We start from the raw sequence: 15168 nt of genomic DNA on the forward strand, positions 1-15168 counted from the left end.
CAATATCCTTTTAATGTTCAGCAAAGGTTATTTTTGAACAAAAAATACATAGTCATACCATTACCCTTTGCCCAAAAAAGTTGAATTTATTGCTCTCTCGTTTTATCTGAAAGACATGGCTTGGTTTCACAAACTGGGAATAAATGTGAAATAAATACCATGCACGTAAACAAGCCAGTATGCGGCAAATCATTTGTTGCAAAAATGTATGATAAGCGGTTTAAATTAAGTTCCCTTCACAAACACTTGAAGTTAAGATGCTTGTATCAGGAAGACAGTTTTCTGCTTTTGTGTAATGAATTCTAGCTGTTCAAAATAATAATCCTCCCAAAAGTGCCCACCCCCCCCCCATAATAATAGTTTGTGCAAACACAAGGCGATGTCAGACGGAGAGCTAAAACTTTTCAGATACTCATCTCCAATCTCAGATTTGGTTTGAATCCATCATAGTTCTTTAGCTCAATTCGCCACCTCAGTTAAGACCCAGCAATATGCATATCAGTCTTGACCCTGTGCCCCATGGAAACAGTAAAGCCCGAAGCAAAAACAACAATTGATGGACAGAATGCAGAACAATGTCATACATTCACCCCAGTACAGAGATCTGGGCCTAAATCCATCGTTTTTTTGCTCACCATGCCATTCCAGTTTGAACCCAGCCCTATGCAAATCAGTCTTGACCCTGTGCACCATGGGAACAGTCCAGCCCGAACTGCCAAGCCAGGTCCTCCCTGGACTGGAAACAAGCATCCTAGGACCGGTTTCGGGCTTTCAGCCAGGATAGCTTGATTCCAGTGGCATGGAGAGCACGGGACTCACGTCTGAGCATACCCTTCCCACTCGGGGTGACAAAAGCAAAAACAACAATTGATGGACAGAATGCAGAACAATGTCATACATTCACCCCAGTACAGAGATCTGGGCCTAAATCCATCGTTTTTTTGCTCACCATGCCATTCCAGTTTGAACCCAGCCATATGCAAATCAGTCTTGACCCTGTGCCCCATGGGAACAGTCCAGCCCGAACTGCCAAGCCAGGTCCTCCCTGGGGTAACACTCATCGGTGACAAAGTAAGCAAAGGGACCCATGTCTTGGCATACCCTGGCAACTTAGGGCGAACAAAGGAGATGGACACAGCGCTGAAACTTTTAAGACACTCACCTCCAGTCACAGATTTGGGTTGTATCCAACATCGTTCTTTAGCTCACTTTGCCACCCCAGTTCAGACCCAGATATATGCAAATCAGTCTTGACCCTGTGCCTCATGGGAACAGTCTAGCCCAAACTACCAAGACAGGTCTTACCTGGATCGGAAACAAGCACCCTGGGACTGGTTTCGGGGTTTTGTGTGCAAGGAAAGGTGCATCAGAAAAGCAGATTTCTCTTTCACCGTTTAAACAGCAGTTGTGATAGTTCTCTTATTTTTCCTTCACATTGACTGCTGGCCGGCAACAGACACGGATGTCAAACCTCAGCTGTAGTAACTTTTTGCACTACGTCATTTTTTTAAGTTATAGGCGTCTAGAAATCTGAAAAGTAGCTGTAATAAGCAAAAAAACAATATTTCTATGCATATATTGGAGGCATTCACCTGTGAAAACTTAACAGAAACAGGGACTAAAGGATGTGTGGTTGTGATAACGAAACTAAGATCAACTGATTTTGGCCAGTTATATTTATTGGTCTACCGCCAACATACAGACTAGAATGCTTTCTGTCGTGCTGTTAACTGTGCATCATTTTTTAAGTTCAGGGACACTGATCTAGCTCTCCAATGGAGTGAAAAATATCCAGACAATATTATGAAGTCTGAATTCTATAAAGTACTACGATTGTTATCATACTTGTTTTCGTATTGGTTGGCCTATTTTGTAATAAACTTTACACTGGGGTGCAGGTGTGAGTGAACACTGTAGCCTTTAATAGAACTTTTGGAGAGAATGCAGGCTGTTTTATAGTTAAGAGTCTGTATCTTGGAAACTGTTGTTCATGATGGATATTTTCCCGTGGCTGGGCAGCTACAAAACACATTAGAGACCTGTGGCCTACTGGTTAGGGATCTGCACCATACCATAACTCGGAGAGATCTCAGAATCAGAGTAGCTAGGAAGCAGGTTACTACAGTCCTGGAAACACGATGGCCTCTTCAAACAAGGTGCAGCTTGCTCAAACTGGGTGATGTGCCTGTTCCTGGGCAGATGGGTGGTGAGACCTTGTGGGTCATGGGAAGTAACAGTCCATGGAGATATCCTGCACCAAGGACCTTCCAGTCACTACTGCTATACAGTGTTCAGCTTCTCGTTACAAGCAGCTAAACTACCTTTTCAAGGGTCAAGCAACAAGGCAGTTCTGAAGGCATCCTGGACAAAGGCTCATATGGAGGAAGGGTGGCCACCAAGCAGTAGTTCAACCTCATGAGACTAACATCTTTCCTAGGGATCAGGCCTCCTTGGTCACAACCCAAACGGTGAACAAAGTACTGGCTGAGGAGGCTCGGTACTTATTCTCCATTTGTGACTAGGCAGCTGCAGGTTGACTCAGGTGGATGAGAAAAGGCTCTGCCTGGGAGTAGTTTCCTCAGGGAGTGGATATTGGTCACAGGCATTTGCTTCATTGCGCAAGGCTAAACAGACCATGAGTTGTGTAACTGTGGGCTGGCTGGACTATAAGAACAACACCGGCTCTACATACTGTTAAGCATCATCTTGTGCAACACGCATGCAGTCCTTTGGGCGCAACCCCAACCACTCTATTCATATACACTAAAGTCACACAACAATCAACAAAGGCGCCTTTCACACATGCTGGACATGATTAAAGCAATCAACACAAATTATAGGGCACTGGACATAACTTTGCAAAGAGGAGCCAGAAGGCAGTACCAACACAGAGGTCAACTTAAAGAAGAAAAAAAAGGTCTGTGCACCACACTAGGAAATACGCTACCACTGTCAGTCTTGCAATCCTCTTCGAATGAGGGCATTAGAACACATCCAGAAATGGGAGAGCACTATGGATGCCACCTTGACATTAAAGCATAGCTCCAACATCTTCGATCAGTTTAAAATTGCTAACCCTCAGTGGACTCACATTTCGGTCAAGCTCATTAGGGGAAAGATACACAATGTTGTTCTGAAAAATACGAAGGCAGAGCGGACATATTCACAAAGAAGCACAGAGGACTTTCGTCCCAAGCATTTATTTCAATTACTACACTGGTGTCAACACCTGCATTTCAATTTAAAGAACTAAAGACCAGGTTACAGAAGTTTACTATCTTGAAGAATCAAAATAGTAAACTCCCGATACCCCTCAACTCCTCTTACTACCTTAGAGTTATTACCTGCGTTTTCCACACTCAGCCTTAGATGACAACAGCTATCCAGGTCCTCATATCACAAAAGACCAACAAAACACTTTGCAAAGGTGGAAGAAGACTTGACCACTTAAATGTTTAGTAGGGATCTTGAGCACAATTAATGAATAACCTGGGCTCTCTCGATTAGACACCGACTCTTGTAGAGAGGGAAATGGTTGGAGAGGATAGAAGATCAGGCCCCTTAAGGGGATGGCACTAACTCGAGGGGCAAGATCAGACTAAGGGGGTAAGTCAGACAGACTTTTGTGAGGGGTTAGACTCTTGGTAAGGGATACAATAAAGACTCTCGTGGTGGAGGAAGGGGGTTTAGACAGGCTCTTAGGGGGGGCCACATTCGTGGATGAGACAGTCCCTGGGGTGCAGACTCTCATTGGAGGGTGGGTCAGACAAACTTCTTGGGGGGGGGGGGGGGCTGAAGAGAGACTTCTTTAAAAGTACCTGATAAATTGTTATGGTCCTTTTTGGTCAACAATTGATTTTTACAGATGGGCCCTCTATCTTACTGTTTCACTCCAACGTATTGCAAAGGAAAGTTAATCTGTACCACCATTTAATGTCAGTGGGGATCCCTCACTGATGCTTTTTACGACGGGATGTTGTCTGGTTGGGAGAGGAGGGGGTTAAGGTACAAACTAATGGGGTCTACTTCCTCACCCCCCTACCTCAAAGTTCCGCTCCTCTTCTACTCCACTCCAGCACAAGGAGCCTCCCTTTGTGAAGGCCCATCATCTCCGGCCTCGTTTAGATCCCTTCTCCGCTGTGCATCACTCCTTTGGGTCTCACAGCTCCGTAGTGGGTTTACTACTAGCCCCCGGCATGACACATGCCGCGCTCTCGGGCTGCAGGCCTCAGTTCACCGGTCTCGCGTTCTATCCCTTCCCGGATATGTGGACCTAGATCCCCAGCGTTGCTTGCTCACGTTCACCAGGCTGTAGGCCTCAAAGACCCCGTACTCGCGTGTCCCCCACCCCCGGTCCCCAGCGATCTCGAGACCCCTCACTTACGGTTGTAGAGTGCGACGAGAGCGGCCTCGGGGGTTCCCCGGGCCTCCAGCCGCAAAGCCTGCTGCTCGGCGTGCCGCTGGATCTCGCCATTGGCGTCCCCGATGGTCAGGAGCCGCACGCCGGGGAACACAGACACCGCCATCTTCGGAGTGACCGGGCGGGGGGCGTGTGTGAGAACGGGGCAGGCCTTAAACCGCGGCCGCAGCGCTACCGCCGGAAACCTGGAGTACTGCATAGCGACCCGTGCGCGACCTCTGCTGGGTAGAGGTGGTACTGCAGGCCGCTGTTCGGCAGGCCACAGTCAGAGCGCAGGTAGGTCTCGGAGAACTGAGGGCAAAATAGTTCTTCAACCCAGTCCACAAAATAATCTCTTTTATGAAGAGGATACATGAAGTTTATTTATGCTTCTCCACCCCCCCTCTGCAGTCAAGCTATGACGAACATTCTCAATGCTTCAAAATGATCTTCATTTTTTAAATCATTTTATTTACTTCTTTAAATATGTTTACATTATCACCGTATAGTTTATAATATACATTATTCTGTTGCGAGCCAAATAAAAATACAATTAGAGTTATAAAAGCCACTCAGCACGCAGTTTATTGGGCAATTACAGTTAAATATGCATATCCCGAAGACTTCTAGGAACATTTATAGAATAATTAAGGCTTTCATCATGTCTATATAAAGAGAGGTCTGATAAGATTCTAAAAACGGATCAATAAATGATGAATACTTAAAAAAAAGTTACCCCCCCATCTGGCAACCAATGAAAACTTTCACATTTTACAGAAATACAATATTTATTAATATAAAGTTCATGACACCTTTATGTATTGTTTAAAATACATATATCAACAAAGAACCAGTTGCTCCTGACAATAAAAAAATCTTCATTTAGACCTGAAATTTCACTTCGTTTTTGAGTCTAGAAAAATTCTTACACCATTCAAATGAACCTATATATGTACACACAGCGTTCTCCTCGCAGACCACTGATACAGCAGCAAAAATGCAGGATCCTTCACAGCCGAGTTGGTGATGAATTTAAAAGTTTATTGTATGAATGCTTGACACTCGAAAAAGTGCAAAACAATAAAATATATATATATATATATAGAGATAGATAGATAGATAGAATACATAACAGGTAACATAAACCCAGAGAGGGTGATATATGTCTATATTACACCTAAATCATTATTTGTTTTTTATATTACATGATTTATTAATTGATTTTAGTACTTGTTCCATTTAGTACCCATTGTTTGCCTAAAAGTGCAGCCATGTCTGTCAATATTTCGAGAAATGTGCGTATTTGTTGGCTATAATGTCTAATATTTTAAATGTGTTTTATGCAACATTTGATGTTATTGTAAATCACATTGTAAATACACATTCTCAGGATTTTTAAAACATGCATTCTAAAGTGTGTTTTTCTTTTCTAGTAGATTGACCCTATAGAGTAGGTTTAACAGGACATATATCAAGAAAGAAAATAAATGCAATGTGGTACAGTGTAACTTTGTTTCCGACAAATTCTATGTTTTACTTGTTTATTTCAACAGACTGGGGAAGATACACTGGCAGATGCTTGCACCAAGGATGGGCCCGCAAGGGTACGTTTGCCAGGTGGACTGATTGATTGTCTAAGAGTAGCCTGTCATTGTTAACCAGCATTGAAACAAAGAGGAAATGCTATGTATAACATTTACATTTATTTAGGGAAGCTAAAGGTATGGAAATGAATTCAGCACTGTGAATTACGGTAAATACTCTCAAGACATTTTTTTCTGTGAAATCCAAGTTTTGAAACCACTGGCAAACATGCCATAAGAACATGCACACACACACAAATCTTATAAATCAAGGCTGCGGCTGAAACGTGTTACCGTGACCAATGCAACTGCAATAAATTCTTCAAGCATCCATTGAGGTCTATGTTTGTTTCTGCGCCTGGACGTGCATTTAAGAAACCGACCTGACATTGGTTAAAAAAAAAACAATTGGCTGTACAGAAAACATCTTTAGTTGCGCCGTACATATTTTATTTCAATGTTAATGTAGACATTTGGGCAACATACAAGGTGACAAGATCAGTTTATATGCTAAGTTTACATTAAGTAAGGCATATTTTTATTGAAAAATACCCATAAATTCGGTGGTATATATATTGTTGTTGTTCATTGAGGATTTTCATTTTAGTTGATTAACCAAATCATACAGCAACTTTACTCTGAAGAGGTTCTCTCTCCACATTGGATGTACCCATTTATGCTGGCTGAATTTACAATGAATTACCATTCATAGCGCCATTTTTTGCACATTTGCGAAATTTGCACATGTTCTATCATGTTTTGCCATATGTTGCACATACATCAGATTTATGTAAACAATATATGATTATATGATATATTCTATATTGTAGGTTTTTAACTTATTTACAATTTAATTACCTTTACTGATGTTTTATAACTATTATTACTTGTACAGACCAACTTTTAAGTCTTTCATTCATTTCCTTTCAAGCAGTCACATGATCGTTTGTTTGAATGCACAGTCACTTAAAAAGCCATGATTTTATTGGTTCATGTTGTCATGTGATCAAGGCTCGGAGGGGCCGAAACGTTATGGTGGCAAAACTGCACAGAATAAAATAATTCAGCACTCATCTATGGTCCGTGTATGCTGTGACGGTGGTGGAGTCACATTTGCAGCTGTTCTACGGAATACTTTATATATATATATATATATATATATATATATATATATATATTCACTTAAATTCAAGTAATGAAGCACACTCAGGGGATGCAGAGCCCAGTGATGGCTTTTACTCTTCAGTAACTGAAAAGTAAAAGCCACGATTGAGCACTGCATCCTCTGAGAGTGCATCTTTACTTGAATTTAAGTGAATATTGGAAATCCTGCGTGCTCTGCCAGCATTTCGCACCACTTGTCAACAAGCCCCAGGGGAACGGAAGGAGCAACAATTTGGGAATATATATATATTCACCACCACAGTCGCGGGTCTCCTTGCTCTTTCTGGTGGCAGGCTTGAGATGAGGTCGCGACCCTCAATAAACACTTGCCTTGGTCCTTTGTTCTCTGCGTACAGAATCCACTCAAGCCCAAATATTCTTGAAGCGTGTAAATGTATTTAAATATGCAGCAAGTAAACGCCCGACGTGTTTCGGTGCCGGGGCACCTTGGTCACGGGTCAGGGAACCGTTTGCAAATTAACAATACATATAGTGCAAATTCATAAGAATAGAAGTAGGACTACTTGTCTCTACACTCAGTTTTTCGGCAGACATATTGTAGTGGTGTTGTTTTACAACTATACAATATAAATAAAGTGAAAACATATTTTGCATCAATTTTACATCGATAGTAGTAAAATACTACTAAATGCAGTGTTTTAGCACAGATTAAAATTGTGATGCACGCAGAGAATTAATAATGCTCACAGTGGTGATGTATACAATAGTAACATGTTTTGGCCAACATATATAAAAAAACTGAACCAAACTTGATGTTCATATGGAAATTATATCTCCTGATATTATGCCCCAGTGGGCTTATAACACTTATTGTTCCATTGTGGTTCCATATCACTCGATTTATTATATAGTGACAAATTCATACTTGGCTCAAATGTAATGTCCAATAATAATTTACAATTCTGCCCCAGTGGGCTTTTTCCAAAAGACAATACAGTGCATAATATTCCACTGTATAATTCCTGCTTTAATCACACCAAACTTTTTTCTTAATAACTTTAATCTGACGTAGAGTCTTCACCAATAATCTAGTTGCCTTTTCGTCAACATGAGTTGCCGACAATTTTGTCTCCTACAAAAATTGAAAATTAAAAAAAAGTGCCATCAACGTGTTTTAAAATTATTTTAAAATCAAACATAGCTTCGACTCATGAATATATATACACACACACGATATTTCAACAGAGTTACTCTTCATCAAATTATCCCAAATGCACCCACATCTCTTCATCCTTGTTCAACCCCCTCGGATGTACTGTGTCATATTTAATAATCAATTTGGACTCTAGACATCAGAGTTCCTTCACTCTATTACCTCCACGTTCAGATTTAGGAATCTATCCAATGCATAATATCGTTAAAGGCCCACATTTTTATCATGTTTGTCTTTAAAAATGCCTGGCAAATGTATATTGCCTGTCCTCATTTACAATTGCTCGAGTGTGTTCCAATATCCGTTATTTAACAGGATGTATAGTACTTCCAATGTACACAAGCGGGCAAGGACAGCTTAAGGCATATACACAATAATCTGATTTACATGTGAGATGTTTGGTAATTGTGAGTGGTTTATGGTTGACGGATAATGTCACTTCTTTGCATTTAGGACTGGTCTTACAGGCTTTACATGATTTACATGGATAAAAGCCCTGTACAGGATTCAGAATTTTATCATCTGGTATCACATTACTGCATAGCAAATCCGATAGTACATCACATATTCTGTAAGTTATTTGAGGCTGACCGCCTACAAATTTGCTTAATGTGAAGTAGTGTTTAAGACATGCCAATACTTCTTTAAACATTTACGCAATTCCCAAGATTGATTGTTATAAGAAGTAATGAACCTTAAAGGTTCTTCATCACTTTCTACCTTAGGTTTGCTTAACAATGTAGATGCTCTGTCAATTTTAGAAACTTTCGAACAAGCCTGATTAACTATGTTCAGAGAGTATCCTCTCTCTAAAAATCGATCTCTCATAATTTTCAGTTCATTCTGAAACAAATCTTCAGAGCTACAATTTATTTTTGCTCTCAGGAGCTCGCCATAAGGTATACTGTTAACTAGGTTTTTAGCATGGCAACTCCTAGCGTGTAATATGCTATTTCCAGCAGTAGATTTTCTGAACAATTTACTTGTCAGTTTATTATTCTGGACAATAACTTCTACATCCAAAAATGCAATCTTTTTTTGATTTACAGTATTGGTGAACTTCAAATTAAATTGATTTTTATTCAGTTCGATCACAAACTCATTGGAATTGTCCTCTGTTCCATTCCAAATACAAAACACGCCGTCTATATACCTCACCCAGAGGACCACATTCTGGGTAAAGGCACCTATGTTACTGGCCACCTGCTCCTCCCACCAGCCCAGGTACAAACCTGCGTAACTGGGGGCGAAGCAAGTTCCCATCGCTGTTCCCTGGGTTTGGCAATAGACGACATGATGAATAGAAAGTAGTTATTTGATAAACAGGTTTCCATCATTGACAGTAACATTTCAGTATGTTTCAAATACATTAACTCACCTTTTTTCAAAAAGTGATTAGATGCCTCAATTCTTAATTTATGTGGGATACAGGTATAAAGACTATTGACATCCAATGTCATGAGCAACATGTCATCGGACCACTGTACCTGGTCAATTACATTCAGGAAATCCCGAGTATCTTGAATATAAGATGGTAGTGTATGTACAAAAGGACGCAGAAAATAGTCAATATATTTCGATGTATTTTCATACGTACTGCCTATTGAGGAAACGGTAGGGCGACCTGGAGGGATTTTATTGTTCTTATGTATCTTAGGCAATAGATACATGACTGGCAGTTTAGGGTGTTCACAACATAAATATTTGTACTCATCATCAGATAGCAGCTTATCACGATTCCACTTCAGCAATCTAGATTTAAAATCATCATTGCTTTTCTCATATTTAAGCCTATTTCTAATCTGATAACTTTCAGTATCACCCAATTGACTTTGTCCCTCATCCAAATACATCTGCCTTGGCCACACCACCACATTACCGCCCTTGTCTGACGCGCTAGAAAAATAATTCCCAGGTGACCACAAGCCGTGAGGGAAACGGCCGACTATTGAGCCCAGCAGCAACTCACCCTGCAATTCTTTGGCTGCCACCTTTACCGTGAGGGGAACGCCAGATAGGAACTACATCCCCCAGCAGCCCCGCGGCGCGTGCCTCTGACGCCTACAGGCAGCGCCGGGGTCGAATAAAAACGCTCGCACTACTCCGCAGCGCGGGACGCGCTAGAAACATAATTGCCAGGTGACCACAAGCCGTGAGGGAAACGGCCGACTATTGAGCCCAGCAGCAACTCACCCTGCAATTCTTTGGCTGCCACCTTTACCGTGAGGAGAACGCCGGATAGGAACTACATCCCCCAGAAGCCCCGCGGCGCTTGCCTCTGACGCCTACAGGCAGCGCCGGGGGCGAATAAAAACGCTCGCACTACTCCGCAGCGCGGGACGCGCTAGAAAAATAATTGCCAGGTGACCACAAGCCATGAGGGAAACGGCCGACTATTGAGCCCAGCAGCAACTCACCCTGCAATTCTTTGGCTGCCACCTTTACCGTGAGGGGAACGCCGGATAGGAACTACATCCCCCAGCAGCCCCGCGGCGCGTGCCTCTAACGCCTACAGGCAGCGCCGGGGGCGAATAAAAACGCTCGCACTACTCCTCAGCGCGGGGCGCGCGCGGGCGGCGCCCGGGCAAAGCCCGGGCCAAGGGCGGGCCCGTCCTTGCCCGTCACTGCCAGGAGCGGACTGGACTGGGCGACCCCCCTAACAACGCATCCCCAGCATATGTGTTAAGGTACTGTTGTTCTTCCATTTGTATGAGAGTTATTGCTAGGGATATATTGCCGAGGTTGTATAGTTGGATGGTTCTATCCCTCTCCTTTGTTTCGTCTGGTTTCTGTCCAACTTGTGAAGCCCACTGTCCCTAAACTTGCTATCCTAACCTCCCGGCCTTTAATATGCCACCGAAAGACACCAAAGGTAGAGTGGCCAATGTACACCTTACTGGAACTATGGATCAATTCATAACTAAGGTTAATTGTGTCATTGACCAAGAATTTACGCTGCTGGAACGCCGAGTCTCACAGGACCTTGCGGCGGCCAGGAGGTCTTCAATGGGCCATATCGCTAACGCGCGCTCCCCTGTACAACAAGCTTCCAATGGCGCTGTTACTACATGCTCTGATGTTGATTCCTTGGCCCTGGATTTGTTACCCAGTGGAACAGTTGCTGTTTCCTCGGGAGAACAGTCCACGGTCTCTGACTCTTTGTTGATCTCTCCTTGCTTGTTGCCGCCTGCCTCTAGCACAGTACCTGAGTCCAGCACTAGGCAACTGCGTGGGAGGAATCCTGGGGCAATTCCTAAAAACAAACAAGGGTGTACCTCCATTAATGGTGGGAAGGGCAAGACCGGCAGAAGAAAACAAAAACCAGTGAGCCATACCAGAAACCCCAGAATGACCCCTGCTCCCTTGGCTGTACTAGCAAATAAAGTTGTATCCCCAGGCCACTCACTACCCACTAGAATGGTGCGTCAGAATGCTAGTGGGGGGACAAGTGAAGTGGATAGGGATGAGGGAAGGATTCCTGAGTTATCCAACATATATGATGCAATTAGGCTTCTCCTTCGCCCTGTGGAGGATAGAATACACAAGATCGAACAACATTTACTTAGGATTGAACAAGGTCTTGGGGGATTGATTGATTCTTTAAATAACACTGACCAATCTGGGGCTCCGAAAACATCGGATTATACTAGAGTAGAAAAAGTCCCGGTTGCTCCCCAAGATCAGTTAGCAGTGTCCTCAGACCATCAGGCTCTAACTGCAGCTAACGAGCCCACAGCAGCCCTCTATCACATGAAACCCGCCCAGCATAACATAATCCAGCCAAAAGAGGACTCTAGGATCTCTATATCCCAGACCCTAAGGGGGGCAAACATTCCAAATCTGCCACCTGAAGTTTCCCCATTTATTGTAATTCTAACAGGGGTCCCTGAACTGGGTAAAAATGAAGTTGAGTCCCCCATAACTCTGAGGAATAGGGTTGTGCATTGGCTTAATAAAAACAGACCATTGCCAATGCACAAAGCCTGTAAGATACTCATGGTTAGGAGGGTCCCATGGGTAGGCCACTTGGCGAAGAACATAAGGGGGGACTGCATTCTAATTAACTTCGACGACCCCAAAATAGTTGAGTACATCTGCAACTGGAGATATCCTAGCCCAGGAGTATCCATTAGCGCCCTTCCTTTGACCTATTTTTATCCCCCTGGCCATTTTGCCGCAACATCGGATGGGTGGACGCTTGTTCACCGGAATAGGAGGGGATTGCCACAAGGGGGTTGGTCCATACCCCCACCACCCTTAGACTCTATCCTTAAGCAAAATCGGTTCAGTAGCCTAGAGGCTGTTGACTGACTGCAGGGCAGAGGAGGTATACCAAGTAGTTCTTCGCCTCCCCCAGGCTGCTGTATACCTGATGCTATTATATTACCAGAGCATCCGGGTCCGGAACTATCCACTTTGGTAATTTCACCCCAGAGGCCTATCAACATCACTGATTATCACCAGGACCATCCCCTAAGCGCTCCAATTCTCCGGGATGGTTCCTCTAGTCACTTCAAGCTTGTTTATGGAACGTGGCAGGTCTGCGTAGCAAGCTTTCTCTCCCAGACTGGAATGACTTTATCGAGGGATATGATTTATGCCTGTTCCAGGAAACCTGGAGCCTTGAGCCATTATACAAGCCGGGGTTCTGTTGCTTTTTTGTACCAGCTATCTCGATTGGTCGCGGCCACCCTTCTGGCGGACTTATGGTATGGGTTAGGGCAGAACTTAACCTCAAGATTATCCTTAATAGCTGCTCCACACCAGATGTATTGAGACTCACCATCAAGTGTACCAAGAGAAACTATATATGGGAATTTTTTAATGTTTATGCCCGAGGTACCCAAGGGGGCGCTAAATCTCCCACTATCACAGTTCTCTCAGATATGCTTTATTCCTGTCCTTCTGATTCCCTTTTCTTTGTTGCCGGCGACCTTAATTGTTCATTCGAGCCGCTTGCCACAGATGACATCCTGGGAACACATGATGAGGATGCTAGATGGGGTATTCCCTCACTATTATTTAAGCCTGTAAAGAGATGGTCACCGGTTGTAATCCAAATAAATGCTCTAGCGATAGAATTTGGGCTAAGAGCTGTTAATGGGCGTACAATCTCTGACCCAGCGGGTGCATACACTTTCAATAGGGTCTCTTGCCAAAGCAGAATTGATTACATACTGGTTGACAGGAGGGCGTGGAAACTCGTTGTTGATATGACTATCATACCAACAATCAACAGTGACCATAACCCCTTGTCCCTCAACATGCTGGAGATGTGGCACAGGAAAGAGCAAACCTGTCAGGTCCTACGTAGGCCTCTCAGGATCGGTTTGTTGCTCAATGGGGGCCCCCCTATTGACAACCTCAATTCCGAGTTGCCGTGAAGGCACGGAAGCTTAAGGGGATCAATCGAGGGGCAGGAAAGGATGGGAACAGCGGGGAGGGAGATCTGTAAAGGAAGCACAGGTTTTGTTAACACTAACTTGTTTACCGTAAACAATAATATCACCCACTGTCTCACATAAACAATTAGGTCTACCTGTAAAGGAAAATAACCAAGTCTAGCTTTGCCAGAAGAATTGCGATTTAGGTTTGTCAAAGCCTCTTCAAGGCTAGCTAGATGCAGGGTGCTCAGTGAAGCCTCAGGTCTGTATACGTTACTCCAAGGGCATGACTGTTGATACATAAACAACATATAAACTCCCCCCGTTTGTGTAACAGCTGAATATACTTGTGTTTCTGGTCATAGGGCTTAAACATGTACCCACCAGAAGGGGTGTGCTGGTAGGCCTCACTGGGGGAAGAAGGTCTTATGCTGCAGCCTAGCGGCCACTCTATATACACCCAGCTAGAAGACAACACAAACACACACATACATCATGGATACATAGTAGACGTCACATATAACATTAGGCGTTGAGCTTTGACTCTTGATAAGGCATAAATAAGGATGTACAATGAGTTCCACAGCGTGGTATTTAAGTCATACCACCTGATAAATGTCAAGCGTTTTCTGAGCGCTTCCACGCACTCACTCTGGCAGCTTAAGGATTTACAAAAGTCTCACTAAGGAGTATTTCGGTTTTTTAGGCAGTTCCAAATTCGAAGGCAGCACGAACGTGTGCTTGAAAGGACTCTTGGCGGTGTCACTGACACCCTTACCGCACCCGGGGAACACCACGTTGGTTCTGCTACGAGGTTCAGGTCAGCTCCAGGATAATCTGCGAGCGTATCTCCTCGCTGGCCGGGTTAAATGGTTTCCCGGTTCTCGCGCTGCGTCACTTCCTGTGCGCGCGCGTCGCCGTCCCACCGGCTGATGGGAGTTGTAGTTCTGTGGCGGCTGCGGTAGTCCCCCATTTCTCCCGCATCTCGCGGAACTGGTTCGCGGCCCGATCCCAACGGGCGGCGTCTTCCAGTAAGTATGTCGAGGGGGCAGAGGTCCGGTGAGTAATCGTGACAGCACATCCCTCTCCCCGAGACCTCTGCCACGAGCCAGGTTTATGGGGATGTTTTGCATGGAAGGCTTTTACACATCGGGGAGCATGTACCCCCGTGGCAGGTTCCCATGAATTGTCTTCCATTCCGTAACCTTTCCATGATACTAGGTACCAGAGTTTGGATCCACGCATTTTTGAGTCGAGGATGGCCCGGACTTCATACTCCGGCTCGTTGTCTATCCAGACAGGAGACGGTTTCTTTTTTACCGGGGTGTAGGATGGCTTTAGAAGCGATACGTGAAACACCGGATGTATTTTAAGCGTTTTCGGCAGCGCTAACATCATTGCCCGTGGGGAGATCACTTTCTTGATCTTGTAGGGCCCGATGTATCTGGGGTTGAATATGCTGTA

At 44.0% G+C, this 15168-nt stretch overlaps 1 protein-coding gene across 5 annotated transcripts in view; it reads right to left on the reverse strand.

The window, feature by feature from the left end:
• CARM1 (coactivator associated arginine methyltransferase 1) overlaps positions 1-4564 on the reverse strand; it is a 212864-nt gene extending 208300 nt beyond the window's left edge. For all 5 annotated transcript variants that reach the window (XM_085600664.1, XM_085600660.1, XM_085600662.1 and 2 more), the window contains exon 1: positions 4385-4564. In XM_085600664.1, the coding sequence (XP_085456790.1) occupies positions 4385-4526 (142 nt within the window). In that variant the 5' untranslated portion in view covers positions 4527-4564. The remainder of the gene's footprint in view (positions 1-4384) is intronic.
• Positions 4565-15168: the final 10604 nt, after the last annotated feature.

The sequence above is a fragment of the Triturus cristatus genome, chromosome 4_2, assembly GCF_964204655.1.
Source record: "Triturus cristatus chromosome 4_2, aTriCri1.1, whole genome shotgun sequence".
Classification (NCBI taxonomy): domain Eukaryota; kingdom Metazoa; phylum Chordata; class Amphibia; order Caudata; family Salamandridae; genus Triturus; species Triturus cristatus.